Source organism: Pipra filicauda, unplaced genomic scaffold (assembly GCF_003945595.2).
Source record: "Pipra filicauda isolate LSUMZ 115617 unplaced genomic scaffold, ASM394559v2 scaffold526_size363937_pilon, whole genome shotgun sequence".
NCBI lineage: Eukaryota > Metazoa > Chordata > Aves > Passeriformes > Pipridae > Pipra > Pipra filicauda.
Genome location: NW_024104672.1, coordinates 186,304 through 205,453, shown reverse-complemented (window position 1 = coordinate 205,453; position 19,150 = coordinate 186,304). Strand labels below are relative to the sequence as shown.

Here is a 19,150-nt window from a genome sequence, read left to right as displayed (position 1 = left end):
AGCAGGGATTCTCTAAGGCTCTATAAGGGCACTCAGAGCAGTTCTGAAGCTGATGAAAAGGTAACTGACATTTGACATATTAACAGAGAAAGGAAGATTTGCTAAAGCTTCCATAAAAGATGTATCATTGAGCTTACAGTCATCCCCACAGAATTATGCTGTACACTTGAAAGAAATTGAGGAAAGAAAAACAACACACAATCTGTAATCCTAAAAAAAAAAAAAATAAAAAAGACACTTATTTAAAGCTCAATCAATACCTGGTCCAGTGGAACTTCTACAAGAGTATCTTCATCTTCCTGCACTTCAACTGCCCCCCAGGTTTCAGACCCCTCTTCTCTGGCTTTGTAAATATCTTCACCTACAATGGGAAGGATAGAGAGTAGAAAGAAGTGAAGTCCAATGGTGACACTGTGTGGCTCAACTACTGAACTGCATTTTCAATTTTGCTTCTGAGAACATGTTTCTGAGCTGACCCATTATACAGTTCTTTTAAGGAAGACTTCAATCGCCCATCATTTACAATTCGGGTTTTTTTCTTTTAACAATAAATACATACTACACCATTTGGGGAAAGAAGAAGGAAAGGTAAAAGGAAAGGGAAAGGGAACAGGGACTGAACAAAGCCCTGGATCTGAAGTTCTTTCACTTCTGGCAAAGGTTTAGAGTGAATCTGACCATAATACATTACAACAACAACATATTACTTCTGTTTCTACAGTCAATTATAGTACCCTGTAGTAATTAGCCTTATAACATACATCTATCAAAAATTTCAGGCTCTGAATCAGCAACAAACATGCTGAACCAGGACAGGATTAAAAGGCTAAAATTAACAGAAACAGCTGGGATTAGTGATACTAGTGCTACTCCCCACCCTTGCATACATGCAAGTAGAATTATGGTTGAAACTCCACATCCACATTAGAAAAACAACTACTCCTAGGTAACAAGGTTTAATGGTTACAACTATATTCAATTTAGTTTAAGTAATTTCTTTCCCCTAAGTGTAAGTAGTAACTAAGGGTCTTTGACGTTTCCAATACAGGTCTTACATTATCAGCTAACTAGGAAAGCGAAGATTGGTACGTACAGAAAACAATTTCCACGTGACACATGTTCTTCTCTCCCTTCCCTTGAACTGAAAACAGCCCAGAAACTAAAAGCACATGTTACTTCAAATCATCTCTCTCCATCTACCTAGGAAAGATGGATGGTCCTAAGCTAATGTGTCCATATCCAACAAAGTACGTAACTACAATAAGAATGAGGAAAAAACATTTCCGCTGGTTTTGATTGCCTCTTCGTTCTTCATAAAAAGATGTGAACTTGATAATATCAACTAACCATGCAAATTGATCTACATTGTTGGACACTTAAATAAACAGCTCCAGTGTAGAACTGAACCATTCACAGAACAACTGAAGAGAAAAAATAATAGACATAACCCCAAATCTTAGAAAAATCCAGAGTTCATCTGCATAAAAAATCAGCACTGGCTACTCTGGAAGTTAGTTTTCCAGTTACTTTCTCAACACTATGAGAGCCAAGGAAAGAGTTTACCCTGGGAAAAAAATTCTGAGGCAAACCACTGCAAAGGGCTAACTGGAGGGGAGGTGCCAACATATACATAAAAGTCTACTGACAGGCCACTGACCAGAGCACCAGAAATGAAGGTCGTTCTCACAGCCGGAAATAAAGAGGCAGAAATGAGGGAGTCTATGGAACATTGCAGTGATATTCCAAAGTGTTATTGCTGGCTGCATCTTAGGAGAGAGATTTTTCTGATGGACATAGCAGCTTGAGTTCCTGAGCATGAGTCCTGCTGAAGCCTTCTCACCCCACTCAAAGATCTATTCTATCGTTATAGCATGTTCTGTTGAAACCAAGGACATCCAATATTTACTAGCAGCATGATATATCTTGGACAATCTACCTGCACATATCTCATTACAGATTGACAAGACTTGTTTGGGGTTTTTTTTTTAAAAAATCACCAATAAAAATACAGCATGGTTGAGAGCAACAACAAAATACATCTGAATGGGTGCTACTCGTACTTTTTCAAATAATCAATGCACTTCACATTTCCATTTTTCTGAGCTCTCTAAGGGACAGAATGTTCTGTTTCCCTTACCTGATATTATCATTGTTGCCTCGCATCATAGACATTTGATTGAGTTATAGATCTCCACTATATCCTGAGAGGAAAATGTAATGAGTTTCTTAAAAGCCACCATGATGATTCTCCTAATTCAAGACTTTCCCTTAAGACCAAAGAAAAAAACCTTGTCCTAGATTCCTTGGGCTCACTGAACTACAAAAAGTTAACTCAGTGTCTGAAAGAACTGCATTTAATATCACCATCATTCCATTTAGACTTGTAATAACACTTTTGCCTTCAATGTCCCCAAGTCTTTCAACCAAAATGGAGATTGTTTGGCCTCTAGAGGTAAAATTATTTTAGTGCAGAGGCAATTCTTGTTGGGTTTTACTCCAGCAGGGCACAAGATGAAGTACAAGGGAGGAGGCCCTGGAGGCCAAATCTACTCAAGAGCTGAGGATTCTCAATTTTAAAGCATTTCTTCTTAGAAGAATAGATAAGCCTCAGGGCTATGCTGAACAACCCAAGGAGACAGACATACAGTATTTTCAAAAAACTTAATCATGAAACCAGGATGGAGTAAGAGAGAGGGAAGAAGACTGTAAGTTTCAGTAAGGAACTATATTTCCCATTTAAAAGAGAGTGCCAAAAAAGGTAATAGCAGGGGGATTTCAACAAGCAAAAACTGAAATCTCCATGGAATTTCCTCCAAGCACTTTCTAATAGGTGCTTGCTCAGAAATCTGGTCATAAATGGAAAGAAATTAGTTGAAAATTAATGCTACAACATTGTAGCATCTCTCACGGATACTGCTGTTCATTGTCTTGCACAGAAAGCATTCTAAAGTGAAACAGCATTCTTGTTCTTTCACAGAGTAAAAATATTATTTAAGGAAAATAAAAAATTTACAACAAAAAGGAAATTAATTATTTACCTCTTCACAAACATAAGAGAATGGAAAGCAAATGTCTAAAATAAATGTATCATTAACAGTCGGGGAAGGAAGAAAAACACTTAGGTCTGAAATGTGCTAAAACAAGTGAAATAAAAAATTACATTAACTGAAATTGTAACACTTGAACAAATAAAAAATTCCAAAGAAAATGGCAAGGATAGGACAAACACTCTAGTCTTGTTATGAAAAGTGAAAAGAAATACAAAAATTGCAAAATAATTTATATCAAATTAACTCGATTAAATGGATCATTAAGAAAATAGCTTAAAATGTAAACATCATTTGTGTTGCTACTCTACTTCAGCCAGAAGTATTTACACTTTATGCATGTGAAACTACAAGTATCTGGAGGAGAGTAGCTGAGTGAAAGGCCAACACATTACTTGTTTATGTGATTCTGTGTCAAGATCTTGTCAGCAGGAGTTTGCAGGCCGCATTAATCACTATTATCAGTGCTCTGAGTTATTCCCAAGGAAATGTGTTCGTTTGGGTAACTCATATTTCATAGGTAATACTTCAGAAATGCTTTTTGGTTTAGGAAAACAACAAGGATGAAAAAGTCTTATTGATGCAATATTTCACATCTCTGTCTCCGAATCATTAGTCAGTTTCTACACATGTGTCTAAGGGAGGAAAAAAACAAGATGGCATTTTAGAAAATGCTATAAATTACATGAAGGAATATTTTTGTGAGTCTTCATTCTGTATTGTTATGGGCTTATATTGCAATCGCTATTGCAGCAGAAATAAGTGGCGTATCTTACTGAAAATTCCCAGCACTTCCATTAGAAGGAATATTTACTACTTCTCCAAACAGTTCATACAATATTGTAGATTAAACATACTCCTCTTGTATGAGCTAGCTCTGACTTTCTTGTGCCTCCTGAGAATTGACCACAGATGGGGCATGGCAACACTGGGGCAGAAGAGCTCTGAAAGGGGTAAGAAAGGAAGGTGCATCCAAGCCTTACATTCAAGCCATGAACACACTCTACCCTTTTGCTTCAAGTTGAGTAGAGTATGATGGTAGCAAGGGATTCAAGGGTACTTTGAGCTCCAAAATGTCTCCCCACAGCTTTGCTGACAAGTATAAATCAGAGGATTTATTTCGGTTAGCTTCTCAGTTCTCCATGCCACAGCAAGTGCTGCTTCTGTCAAGAGGCCAAGCAAAATATTATTGAAAGTCTCCTGATCTTCTGGGGGAATATTTTTCCACAGTGTCCAGACAACCGGAAGATACTGGGTTTTTTCAGGTTTTCCCAGTCACTGTGTGAAAACAAACTGTCTTGAGCCAAAAATCAGCACTATTTTTAATACCCTACACAGAGAGAAATTAGGCAACCTAAAGAAAAATTTCCCATTATTTCTAATTATTTTAAAACAGGGTCTTGTTCAGTAATTTGGAAAAAAAGGGGGAAAAAAAACTGTAGAAGGGCAAATAACAGATCACAAGAGGGAAATGCCCAAAAGATTTTGATTAGAAACATTTCACCTGTTACATGTTACTGGTTATCTCAATACACAGACATTCAGTGGATTGTGCAGTCAATCAATTCAGCATGTACAGAATGAAGCCATGAATTGGAGCATGTATAACTTATCAAACCTTGGCTAAAGTACAAAGATCATCTTCCGTCTGATGCCATTCAGTACTTTAGCTGGAATCTTTTTTCTACCCTTTGATAAACAAGAAGGTTATATGACTTTATTAAATACTAATTGATTTATACATTAAACTAACTCATAAGAAATATGTATTTTTAAAATAATTAAGCATAGCAATTAATGGCTTTTATATAAGCTCCTTGTCTAAATGACATTAACTGTAAAACATTTACTCCAGTACAAATTACAACATTATACAGATATTAAAGCATTTCAAATTTTAAATTGATTGAAGTTCAGTAATAGAAATAAAAAATCATTGTAATAATAGTCTGCCCTGAATATTTTGTGGAAATCTGAGGCATTTACTAACTGTAAGCCCTGTTTGTAAGTAGGGAAGTTAATGTTACTATAAAAAAAAATAATGTGACTTACAACAGAGGCTGCCTCATAAAAATAGTAAGGCAAAGTAAAAACAAAATGTAAAAAAGAAAAAAGTTGCTCATTAAATTGAATAGTTTGCTATGAGGAATAGGGAAGATGTGTGTTTATGCCTGTGTACAACATAATCTTATATTCTGGGGTTTTGTGTGTGTTTTTTTGTTTGTTTGGGTTTTTTTTTAATTCAAAAGTATCACTTTTGTACAAGGCCCATTTCCAACAAAAATCCACTGCCTTCATAGTAGCTTTGCATGTGACTTCTATCACCAAAAAGCAATGGAATTGAAAAGCAACTAGTAGCAATATACATAAGAGATTGTTGAGAATATTGAAAAATACATGTTTTTCTTCACCTGATACTAGTGCAGCCTCAAGCTTCTAAGCAATTAAATATTCTCTTCAGAAAATATTGAATTCCTAATACAACTTCACACCATTATAGAACACTGACATATGACTACCTCAACAGAAACTGCAAAAGGTGCTTCTAGGGGTTGCCCTTCTATGCAGCAGTCTCGAGCAAAGGAAAAGCTGCAAAAACTAAGTCATCTTTTCACATCAACACCTACAAAAATAAAGGACTGAGTGTCATAATACAATGGTTTTTTAATTCCTTCTCCCTACTTTGGTCATCCATCTCATTTATTCTCCATGTTCTTAAGCATCTAATTTATTAATTTATTTAAATTACAGACCATTAAGACCACTTGCATTTTGAAATTAACAAAGCAGTCCTTGTTCAGCCACATCTTTTTTAATTCCATGCCTATTCCATAACACAGCCTTCTCTTGGGTACAGCTGGGTCCTGAGGGCTAAACCATCACAAAACAAATGCACAAACCCTGAAATGTCTGCCCTGGTCGTCATTCCAAACCAAGCATCACTACACTTACACACCCTCCTTCAGGGAGTTAAGCAACATGGCTTTCCTGCTGGCAAGTATATATTTGCCTATTTTACAAAGTATTCACTTCACTAAAAGCAAACCCAAAGAAATTCACCGTGTGCTCAAAGAAAAAGGCTGCAAGGTTTACCATCACCCTAGCTCCCCACTGGAGTAAACTCTGGCTACTATAATTCAGCACTGCAACAATACACACTAACAGCAATAAGGGTTCTCATTTCTTGCTATAGATTGCCATTTTGTCTCCTGCTACACAGGTCCTGTAAAATCTCTGCAAACAAGATGATCTCTCTTTCTTCAGCACCTTTTTTTTGTCTGCTTTGACAACACAGCAGTAATATGGTCTATGTTTTAACTAGAGAGAGGTTTTTTAATCCTAGAAGTTGTCAGCAGGAAAACATGAACAACAAAAGTTTTAACTCACGATGCACAGTTCACATTTGGTGGCCCAGGTTTGTACTCTGGCAAGTTCATAATGTTACTGAAAGCAATTCAGAGCCAAGAGTGTTGCCATATCTGATGTTCTGTGCAGCTTTACCTTTAAATATGGGTTGGCATTTTTCTTCTTTTTTTTTTAGGTAATAACAAAACCAGGAAATTGAAATGACTGCTAACTTCTAAGACCTCATAATACCCAAAAATAGATCTGAAAAACTGTGGAGTGACTCAGCTTATGTCCAGTATATGACTTCCAAATCACAGCGAAACGCAAACTTTACAGCCTATGATCTCTAGAACTTGTTCTATGCTTTGTGTGGGGAGTTACTTCGCAAGCCATGAGACCACAACTAAACCATTGTATTTGAATGGAATAGGCTTTAAAAGAGGGTACTAAACTCCAAGAATTTTCTGCTACACTCCTCAATTTCCTATTCAACTTCCTAGGTATACTCTTTACACGATGCTACTCAAGCAAAAAAATTAATAGGTTTGAGGTTTTATGGTGGTTTGTTTGAGTTTTTTTAAAGCTTAAACCAAGCTGCTGATAATTAGATGTACCTTTGGTGTCACTTTCATACACACAAATTCTGCTGAACCAGCTGCACTAGTCTAAGCTCTAAACCTCACATTTTTAGTTGCAATTACTATTAAATACAATATATTCCATGTTATTAAGGTTTCTACCAGTGCAATGAGAACCCAATCATAACATTAATAGTATGCCTTCTATGTTACAAAACCCAAAGCATCAGCTCACAGTCTACTGGATTTGCACTAAGAAATGGTGAATTTAAATCTTGCACAAAGAGCTTTCAACTCTAAGAAATTCTTTAATCATCTTGATTTAAGAGGATTATGACACAGATCGGTTGTAATATGAATGGCATGCTGGTGAACTTCTCAGTGCATAAAAAAAGTAAATTCAAAGTACATACACAGTTAGCCCAACTAAACTCAGTTGGAAGATTAAGTTAAGCTTTAAATACACTATATGCATAATTCTTCAGATGTTAATACCCAGGAAACAATCACTTTCAAACAGTCTAGCACTCAAAAGAGAGAAGATTCCACATAACTGCTAAATTGGTGGGGAAAAGGACAGCAAAGAATACAGGGTACATTCTTTATTATGAATATTTTCTCTTTATTTATTTCCATACACTCCAAAATGTGCATGTGTAAACTCCCTGTGCGGTTTATTGGCTTCAGATTAAAAGAAATTAATCCCTTATCAGTGACAGCCAAATGCAGCCAACTAAAATGTCAAAAGTCTTTTTCACTATCCATCAGTAAAAAATAAAATAATAATTAAAAAAAAAATTCCTAAGACGGTGATAAGTGCTTCCCTTATCCAATCCAAAGTCTTCAAATTTGAAGGAGTTGTTTGGAATAAATCTGCAAATCAAACTGAGGAACTGCAACGAGCCTTCAGAATAGACAGTGGAGCTGTATTAATCAAAACAGTACTTGGGAGCCATCATTATCACTGTGTTACTGGAGTTGGCTTCTAGTTTTCCACTTCAGAATAAGACTCCTCACTCTAAAATGAACCTGAAAATGTCATAATTCAAGGCAGCAATTATATGCATGATACATCCAAATACTTCAGCATCTGGTCTAAACCACATTTCTAATTTCACTGTCAACTGAGAGAATAGGCATCTCCAGACACACTTGTCTCTCCTTGACAGTTGGAGCCCAGAAGCCCAGCTTGAATTAATCCTCTAAACCTCACACGGAGGGAGGTAGACAAGATGCATCTCACCCTCAACAAGTTTACAGTATCAGGCGGGATCTGAAAGTGTACCACAGTCAAGAAACTTTTAGGATTTACTGCATCTTTCTTGTTGCCACAGGGAAACAGATTGAAACAGCCTCTCCAAATAAACAGCCTTTTCTGAATGTCTGTTCATGCCTTCTGAATGGACATGGCAAAGGTGAGGCCAAGTACACTACAGCTGGAGTCTTTGCAAATAAGCATCTTGTAGACATCTATGTAGAGTTTGAATGCTATCAGCCTGAGGAGCACTTTGGCTAACATCCAGTAATACAGACAGACAAGAGAAGTGCTTGTGCCTGCTCCTGCTCTTCTCCTTCACCCTGCAAGGGCAAAGCTACATCTTGGCATTTCTGGGCAAAGGAAGTAAGAGGACAAAAGCACCACTTGCACAGTTCCCTCTCAATTTCTGTTCCTCAAACGTGTATCTGAAGCAGTCTTCAAAGGGCACAAGCAAACTAGGAAGAAAGCTGAATGCTCCTTTCCGCTAACTGAATCTAGCTAAAATACTACACCTAAAACTGTATGGTCCTAGTTGCCTGCCTAAGTGGGAAGTTGCACCTCCAGGTGAAACAGAAGGGTCTTAATTCAAAATAAAACACCCCATTACCAGCTTTTAAGCTATTTTCATCATCCGCTTAAGTCCCACTAGTCACACAATCACTGCGTCTCACCAAAAGACAAGGTGACAAACCAGGACAGAGCAAGGGAGATACCCTGTTGACAAGGAGACATTTCAGGGCACTAAAAGCACACACAAGAAGGGGAAGAGCTTGTATAGCCTATATTCTGCCCTTTCAAGCTGGACTGGATGTTAATGCAGGTCTTCAGTATATGAAGAAGTACTGAAAACAACAGGTGAAGCAGTACACTCAGAGAAGTACCCTTCATCTGCCCTTTGGATCCTAACATATTGTCCTAGTGGTATAAGCTCCTTTCATGCCCAAAGGGGAGCATGATGGGTCCTCAGCATACGTGTAAATAAAGCATATAAGCACAGGATAAGTACAAACATGCACACAGCATGTCTGGCTGCCAGTGTAAGCCATGGCCACTTATTTGTATTTGAAACCCAGAGGCTCAGTATCTTTAAGCATTAACTTCAATTAAGCATTTTTTGTTAAGAATTAAACAACAATTCTTTAGTTTTTAACAAGTTTGCCTGTTGGCTTTCTTTCCTTTTAACTGAATTAAAGATTCTTGTTCCACATTTGCAGCACATCATTCATATTAACTCGTAAGGAATACTTAAAATGCTTAAAATGTAAAAAAACAACATTCTTTGCTCTGTTGAGTTCTCATCACACTTCCATTATTTTAATACAAAGTACACTACAATTGTGCAGTAAAATATTTTTGTTTTAAAAAGTCATAGTCCTTAAATCAACCATCAAAAATACATCAGAAAATTTTTTTAAGAGCATCAAGACATATATTTAATGGATACATTCAAAAGAATAACTTTGTATTAGTCAGAAAAAAGATTGTATTTCACACTCACATAATGACTTAGAGTGATAAAAGCACTCCAAAAGACAGCTACACGCTTATGAATTACGACTTGAATAAAGTAATAGAATCACCGAATATGTTGAGCTGGAAGGGACCCATCAGGGTCATCGAATCCAACTCCTGACCCTGTGCAGGACACCCCAAGAATCACACCCCATGTCTGAGAGCATTGTCCAAACACTTCTTAAACTCAGGCTTGGTGCTGTGACCACTTCCCCGGGAGCCTTTTCCAGTGCTCAACCACCCTCTGGATGAAAAACCTTTTCCTGATATCCAACCTAAACATTTCCTGACTCAGATTCATGCCATTTCCTTGGGTCCTGACACTGGTCATGAGAGTGAAGAAATTGGTACCTGCTCCTCCACTTTTCCTCATGAAGAAGCTGCAGACTGTAATGAAGTCTTCCCTTAGACTCCTCTTCTTCAGACTGAACAGATCAAGTGATCTCAGCCGCTCCTCACATGGCTTCCTCTCAAGGCCCTTCACCATCTTCATTGCCCTACTTTGGACACACTCTAATAGCTTCATGTCTTTCTTATATTGTGGTGCTCAAAACTGCACACAATATTCAAGGTGAGGCTGCACCAGTGCAGAGCAAAGCGGGACAATCCCCTCCCTAAACTGGCTGGTGATGCTTTGCCTGATGCCCCCCAGGACAGGGTTGTCCCTCCTGGCTGCCAGGGCACTGCTGACTTATATTCAACTTGCCATAGACCAGGACCCCCAGGTCCCTTTCCGCAGGGCTGCTCTCCAGGTTCTTGTTTCCTAGTCTATACACATAATCAAAGTTATCCTGTCTCAGGTGCAGAATCTGACACATCCCCTAGTTGAACTTCATATGGTTGGTGATTGGCTATCTCTTCAATTTACCATCTAAAGAAAGTCTAAAGAAAACGTTTCAAGCTATGAAGTTACTTTATAGAGATGCCTGTTATACAGCTGATGCAGTCTCTTGACAATTTTTTCTTCAAAACCACAGCATGTCTTAATACCTGTTGCAAAGCTACACATGGCTGAGTACAAAAGGAAGAGAAAAATAGACAAACAAAAATGCTACCTCCACCCTGCTCCCAAGCTGATTAAAGCAAAAGGCTTGTGATAACCAGGTAGAGAATTAAGCTAGGAGAGCTTTCATCTTCCCACTCACCATCTCTGACCCTACGCAGTGACTCCACAATAGCCTTGGCAAACCAAGTATTTCCACAGCTGCTCTCTGACATACCCTTTAGGCACATGGAGGAAGTTTCAGAGAGGTGGGAACAGCTTAGGAGGGCTGAACTCTCTCCTGTTACATGCAATTCTCTTTGTGTAGATGTTTCACTGACTGCAGAAGGTATCTAGGCCCAAGGAATTGCCCAAAGTCAACCAGAAAGACTAAGAAACAGAGGTTGAACCCAGACCTCCAGAACCTGGTGAGTCAGAAACAGGCAGAAAGGATTACTTGAGAAAAGACCAACAGATGGGATGGAAAGTAATTAGATGAAGTCAGATAAAATTAATAAAGGGCCACATGGACTCAAGGAAAAGCACCATCAAATAACTGGAAAAGAAAGCTGCGTACAAGAGGTAGCAGGATGCTCTGCCAAAGTGGGGGTAAAACACTAGAAGGGGAGTCACATTGCTTTTGGTGTTGGAGACTGCTGAGACAAGCCTGATTGGTCTCAAATCCCAAAGCTAAACATTCTGAGGATGTGAAGAACAATGCTTCCTGAAAAAAACTGGCACTGGTGAGGATGTGGCAGACAAAGTTCCTCATACAGAAACCAACAAGTGATAGTACTGATAACATATCTAAAGCTGCTGAGCTAAAGGCTGCTGACATGACTCTTCTATGATGCACCATAAATTTTATGCCAGTGCTGATGAGGGCAGAATGTTTCAGGCTTTGCTTACTTCAACACATCTACTTGTTTCTCAGATCCCCCACTGACGGAGTTGTAGTCAGTGGGCTCATAAAGCTGATTTGACTGATGAGGTTCTCTAGGGAAAGCTTTTGAAGGGGACTACTCCACTGCCTACCTCCATTCTAAAATGTACATCAACTAGCTAAGAACTTCCACTTCCCACCTGCAGATAGATAATTTATAATTTACATCAAGCTCCTGCACTATATGTAACTCAACAAATAGTCCCATGGGCAAAAAATATTCAGCTAATGAGAATTAAAGAACCAAACTTGATAGCAAAACAGGCTATCAAATCACAAAATAGTAGGTCTTTGGCAGTAAGTTTAACATTATCATAAATCACACAGCAGGTCAGTTCCTTCAAATAATAAAGGACAGAAATATAGAACAATCTTTGACATTGAGGGTTGGCTAGGCAAGAGGCAGCTCAACAGCTCTTACAGCCTGCCTGGCCTGTGCTTCAGGTCACTCCATATTGAGGTGTGACCAGAAGAGAATGCACAGAAGACAACAACTTTGTGGGAGATGACCATTTGTGGTCAGTGTAGTGCATTTGCTTTTAACTACTTCACTACAAGCTACCTAAGTTCTAACTACAGTGGAGCTCCCACACAGGGTCAGAAGTGAAAAGACCTTTTCCTTTAATTTCTCAAGAGTTAGGATCATAGAATTCTTAAGGTTGGAAAAGACCTTTAAGATCATCAAGTCCACTGTCAACCTAGCACCACCACCATGTTTACTATTAAACCACGTCCTCGAGTGCCGTATCCACATTTTTTTGAACACTTCCAGGGATAGTGATTCAACCACCTCCCTAGGCAGCCTGTTCCAATGCTTTACAAACCCTTCTGTGAAGAAATTTTTCCTCATAGCCAATCTAAACCTCCCCTGACCCAACTTGAGGCTATTTCCTCTTGTCCTGTTACTTGTTACCTGGCAGAAAAGACTGACACCCTACAGGCTACTGCTGCCCATTCCTACTTTTACTTGCTGGTCTTTATATATGGAGGAAAAATAGAGGATCACAGAAAAACAAAAAGCTTCTCCCAACACACACTTGAGCTCAAACTAGAAAATCTGCTGCCTTGAAGAGCTTCTCCTAGTTATACAAGACTCACAAAGCATGGAAAAGCTGATGTGAGAAGGAAGCAGCCTCTTCTTCAACAAACTTGGTGATGTTCCAAGTCACCATTTTTGTCAGCAGGTGGAGCAGCAGTAGCATTGAATAGAAAGAGGTAAATATTTCCCTCTATTTGTCTGCTATCTACCAAAGTAAGTAAGATTTGACTCTTAGTCACTGCCTGTTGAAAGGACAGAAAAACGATTGCTCCTACTAGGACTTTTCCCTCTACTGGGAAATGAAAGAAGGCAATGGGAAACATCTGATAACTTAATGCAAGTCTGACAAAGGCAAAGAACGAATTTCTCTCACCTCAGCAAGAGGGGGCTGTTCGCTTCCAGAAAACATCTGTAGAAACTTTACTTAAAAATACCCTCAGGCCTGAAAAAATAGCATATAGAAGATCACCATAATGGCACTATACCTATCAGAAAAAGTTATGTGCCTTGGCTATTCTTAAGGTGAGAGGTCTGACTTAGATCTTTCTAGTCACACATAGAGATTCAGAGCAGTTCAGTACTCTGAACAGGAGACTAGATCAGAACATATGGATTTTAAACTCGTGTATATTCCCCAACAGCAGTCAATTCACCTGTCTTAAAAAGAAAAAAAAAAAAAGAAAAAAAAAGAAAACAACAGTTGAGGATATCCAGGGTGGACAACAGTCTAAATATAAAAGCCTTTTCCTGCAGTTTTTGCATCTTAGGTAACGATTCTGAGCCTTTAAAAATTGTAAGCCAAGCATGCAAAACCCTCCCTGAGAGGTCAGCTCTGGTAGTCTCTTCCTCCTATGTTTTCAGCGTGCACCACTCAATCTGTAAGAACTGGGAACATGCCATGACAATTTCAAGGAGAAGAATATATTCACACGTTTCACGAGCTATAGAAGACAAATGTTTTCAGTCACTTTCATTATAATATAATCATCGTTCTTGTAAGAAAAAAACTTGACTGAAAAAAATTGGCTAAAATTACTAACCAGCTAGAATAGTATTTGATTGTACCAGACTGAACAGTAGTTGAATCAAGACTAAACCTGAAATTCTACAAGCTAACTTCTGAGAACACAGTTATATTACAAAAGACTATATTTCATTGATCTTTTAAAACTCAAATTTACAAAAGTGCTCCTGACTCAAATTTTACAACTCGTGATTCTAGACAAAGGTACAAAACCGTGCTGTTGGATGACATATACTGAAGTTTTAGACCACGAATTGTTATCGTACACTTGATTATTAACATTTAGACGGCAGTGAGAAGAAATTTCAAATGTTATGGAAAGTATAATTTATTTCTTCTGACAGATACTAACTGTTCTGTATTACAGATGTCTAGAAGTATTACTAATGAGGAAGAATAGCCATCCCAGCATGGCAACAGTGAGGGGCCAGACTTCTAGCCCTTAAAAAAAAAATGGGGGTGAAGGGGAATATCACACCAAAAGATAAGAAAAACAATGTACGAAACTAAATTTGTACATTGCTGTCACTGCTGTCACAGCACAGTGGGGGGCAAATTCTGAAAGGGCCAGTAGCAGCTCTGCTGTATGACTGGTGTCAGTAGCTATTCACTAACTGGAGTTTGTGTTTGTGTTATTCCCCCAGGGTCCAGTCATTTTGTTACACAGAACAAGACAGCTAACCAGGGATCATCAGGGACAGCAAGGTGTCCTTGGAGAAGACCAGTTCCTTTTCTTCTCCTTCTTGCAGGGCAGAACAGCGGAAAAACAACCAAAATATGGTTTTTATTTTGCTTTGCCAACAGCATAAAGATAGAACCATATCAGCTTAACTTCCAAGGTATACTAAAAATCACACACAGCCTCCTATGGTATGTAAATGAAGCCAGAAATGTAGCAGTTAATCACAGGTGCATTTCCTAAGCAGAAAGAATTTTTGCAATTTCAGTTGACCAGAGTAAATAGACAATTCAAGAGCTATGTAACATATTATTCTACTATTTCACTGTTTTAACTGAAGCTATCTCAATACTGACCATTATATTGAAGGACTCCTGCAGAGGCTGTTTCTCTCTGTTTTACTTCTGTAGAGTTGTTAGGAAAGTGTCGTCTGGACACAGAATTCTCTGGATTCTGGCTTTTTTTCTCTTTCCCTTTGGGAAGATGAGGTGAGGAACAGTTTTCTCCCCGGTCACTGGACCCAGCAGTAGATTTAGATTGCAGATCATTTCCCTGAAAAGAACTGTACATAACTATCACTGATGCAAATTACAAAGTTTATTTTTTTAATTTAAATAAGGACTGACATGAGGTATTAAAGAAGCATATTAATTTACAAGCAGTACATTCAAGTTATATCTTAAATTACTCAGAAAAGCATAACTATCTTATCAACATACTGTATGACTGGACTGATTAAATTCTTCTCAACAACTCCCAGGAGAAAATATTTATTAGAAGAAAATAATGCTTCATTTAATGAAAAGAATGAATATATGCATGCATGCATACTATATACAGCTATATGTCCTCCACATGTGTGGAAAGTCACAAGATATAACGTATCCAAGTTGTTAATAAGTCATTGTCTGTTTAAATGAGACATGGACATTATTTTAAGTGTCAAGAGAAGCTGGAGGAGAATCAGTCTTTTTGTGGCAATAACACTGACTGCCAAGTAGACACTAAGAAAGGGGTTTGTGCACACCTCACCTCTGAATCATCTTCGAGAACATCAGCCAGTTCCCCTGCTTCCACTGTGCTCTTCTAGAAACAGAACCAGAAACCTGGTCCTTATTTTTACAGCTTTGATGCATGTATGATTCTGAGTGTTCTAGACAGGGATTTTATTATTTATGCACATTTTTTCATCAGTCTAGATCTGTTCACAATCAACATCAGGAAAAACTGAACTGTCTATAGCAGCCCTTTAGGGTGCTGTTTGTATTGTTCTAGGCTGTGTAAAGACTTTACCAACAGAACACCCTCATCATTGCCCCTCAGAAGTTTCTTTCTAATTCGGCTCTGTCAAAACACTCCATATAAAAACAAAACACTCAAGCAGGTCAGGCAGAAAACCTTGTCGATATCTGGAACAGTTCACCTTATCACAGACTTATCTGAATGATAAAAGATCAGTATATTCTACTTCATTGTTTCACTTAGTGTAGCTGCATGAGCAATTCATGCCACTTTAGAAACTGCACACCAGAAAGGCCTTTCATTCTGCAATGGTCATGGACAATTCCTTTCACCTCAGTGCTAAAGTTAAGAGGTGACAGTATACAGAATTAAAATCTTTCAGAAAAATAAGTCCTGAACAAAATCCCACATTTCTTTAAAAGTTCTACATACATTACTACATGTTTATGTGATTCTTCTAGTTTTCACATAATCAGCAGAAATCAGTTCTATCAAAAATATCTTCCTTAAATACCATCTTGCTTTTACCATCTAATCTACCATTTATCTACCAATACCATCTAAATCTACCACTTATCCCTTCTCTATAAAGAGAAACGAGTACATGGCAACATTCAAATCTCTTCAGATTCAAAGTGGAGACTGCTACTGCCAAGCAATAATATTAAAGAAGTGTAGACATCAAATTGAAGCAAACAATTGCATGATTCATACCAGTTCAAGTGCTGCATTAGATATTTAAGAGCAGTAGTACATATTCCTGTTTCCTTAAGTTTCGACACTTTTTATCAAGTGTCAATCCCAATGCAATAGAATTGAATATTAAATAAATTTCTGTACCTGTTGTTAAGCAATAGGAGAAGAGGCAAGAAGCTAGAACTGTTAATAAGTTGTTTTTACAAATTCAAAGCTCACATTTTAAAACCAAACAACACTTGAAAGTATGTTTTTTACTGAAGTTTTATCTTCTACTGAATTCCAACAGAATGGAACAGACACTTATATATTTTATTGCTTATTTCTTTTTAGTGGTTCCAGGGATTTTTGTTCGTTTGTTTTCTAAACAATGAATGGACATGATCAACTACCATGATTTTAATGAGAGACTGTAAGTCTGACTCCCTGCTGTCTTGTACTTGTACAGCAAATTGCACTTGCACAGAATTGGTGGAAACAGATACTTATATTGTCTTTTGGCTCTGTTTTAAATTCACAGAGGACCCTTGTTGTAGTAAGGTGAGGGTCAGCCTCTTCTCCCAATGAACTAGCAACAGGACAAAAGGAAATTGCCTCAAGCTGCACCAGGAGAGGTTCAGGTTGGACATAAAGAAATATTTCTTTACTGAAAGGATGATTAAGCACTGGAACAGGCTGCCCAAGGAAGTGGTGGAGTCACCATTCCTGGAAGCGTTCAAGAAAGAACTGGACATGGCACTTCGTGCTATGGTTTAGTTGATGTGGTGCTGATGGGTCAAAGGTTGGACTTGATGATCTTAGAGGTCTTTTCCAACCCTTATTGATTCTATGACTCATTTTGCACAAACAAAAATAGCTATACAGGATACAAAGCAGTGGAGGATGAAGCTCTGTATTTAATGGTTACCTAGGAAAAAACACGGCAGATTGGAGGCCAGTTTAGGGCCTTATTCAGACTCAGAATGCAATAACAAGATTTTCTGCAAGATGTTTTGTAAAAGGTTCTGTGTTTTTCCTCTAGGTGTATAACTTGAATAAATAAATAAATAAATACATGAATATATCTGATCATGTTTATAGGAAAGACCTCAAGGCAGTAGCTGATCTTTGCTATTCAAGGTTTTATTAAAATTTAAAAAAGCAGCCATTATTGCAATAATATTTTCTCTGACTCCTTTAGTGTAATTGACACTGCATATAGCTACAGATTCATCAAGCTTTAATAAGCACACCACCAGGTGGCTCCAGATCTTTTTCTGTACAGATTTAATTAAAACTCAAAGGACAGGGATTTTCCATTTTCCAGAATTCAGCAAAATTAGACACTTGATACTTACGCTGCCTTTAGACTTTCGAGTTCCCACAACTGGAGGTAGTACAGAGGCTTTGGAACTGCAGAAATAAGCCATATCTTAGAACTGTGTACACTATCACCATCATAGACACTGTGTATCGATAATCAAGTCAGGTAACACCAAGACGGCTATGCAACAAAATTAATTGGTTTTTTCATTGCATGTTTTTACTAAGAATCACTCATTCTTGTTCACTAGACTATTATGCATAACCATTAACTTATTCACACAAGTGCATTACATTTCCCCACAATGCATATTTTATATACTGTGAATTTATAGAGGAGTATTCAGTGAATTACTATGTGAATGCTCCCTACAACGATTGCAATGAAAAGTTCCAGCAATTTCAACAAAACTGTTTACATAATTGATGAACATAACTTCTCACTATCCTAAATTCAAATGCTGTTTCCCAAAGTACTTTTGAGTTATTCACACTGTCGACTAGTTGCTCACTAAAAAAAAAAAAAGAAATATACATTATACTCTAGTTCATCTGCAGAATTTGGGTAAATTCTCTGAACTACCTCAGTTTATGGGACAAAGTTCCATTCTTTACATTTATTTCAAAGAAATGGCTTCCAATTTTCATGTTTTCCAAAGATATGAAAAGCATAAGTTTCTCCTAACAGACACACAGTTTACAACTCTATTATAAAGTCACTGTTCTAGCCTACAAAAAATAGACCCAAACATAAAGCAATCTCAAGGGAGTACATATTCCACAAAACATTACTAAGCAAAAGTATATATAAACTGCTTTAGCGGCACCTAGTCTCATTCAGTTGTGCTCTTTTTTTTTTTTTTCCGGAAAAAAATAATTTAAGCCAAGTCAAAATAATCCTTTCTCTGACACCAGTTTTGTGATACATGATCACGTAACATTTATGAGATGAATTAGTCCTCTGAATTTCCATTTTTGCTTTTGTTTTTGTTATCTCAACTTTCCCAGAAGTTGCCAATAAGGTTTTGCATCCATACTAACTCACCCATCTTTTGTACTTTGCTGCACTTCGTAAACAAATTGACACACACAAACACACGAGAAGTATATCACACACTTTTAGAACTTACCCCTGTGGTCTTCTCATTGTAGATTTGCTAAACAGCAGATCACCATATGGCAACTTCTTAAACTTTTCCCTACCCACTGCAACATAAATTTGCCCATTCTCCAGCTCTGATCCATTCTGAACAAGTTTTCCATCTGAAGTGTAAAGTCTGAAAAATATGAAAATGCTTAATTTGAATTTCCAGATATGAAACCCAATACAGTACAGTGCATGCCACGCAATGGTCAGTAGCTACAAAAAAAAAAAAAAAAGCACCCCCAAAACCAAGGAAAAATAGAGCAAAATAATTATTTAATCACAATTTATATAAAACTAATGATGTATGAAGTGGTATGATAGATGAAATACTCTCAGAATTTCTAAAATTAAAT

At 37.6% G+C, this 19,150-nt stretch overlaps 1 protein-coding gene across 1 annotated transcript in view; it reads right to left on the bottom strand.

Moving 5' to 3' along the window:
- Positions 1–19,150, bottom strand: part of DCDC2 (doublecortin domain containing 2) — a 60,066-nt gene that overhangs the window by 15,216 nt on the left and 25,700 nt on the right. The window contains exons 5-8 of the mRNA XM_027734149.2: positions 18,781–18,927; positions 17,686–17,740; positions 14,767–14,962; positions 261–361 (exon numbers count right to left, since the gene is read on the bottom strand). Of these exons, the coding sequence (XP_027589950.2) occupies positions 261–361; positions 14,767–14,962; positions 17,686–17,740; positions 18,781–18,927 (499 nt within the window). The remainder of the gene's footprint in view (positions 1–260; positions 362–14,766; positions 14,963–17,685; positions 17,741–18,780; positions 18,928–19,150) is intronic.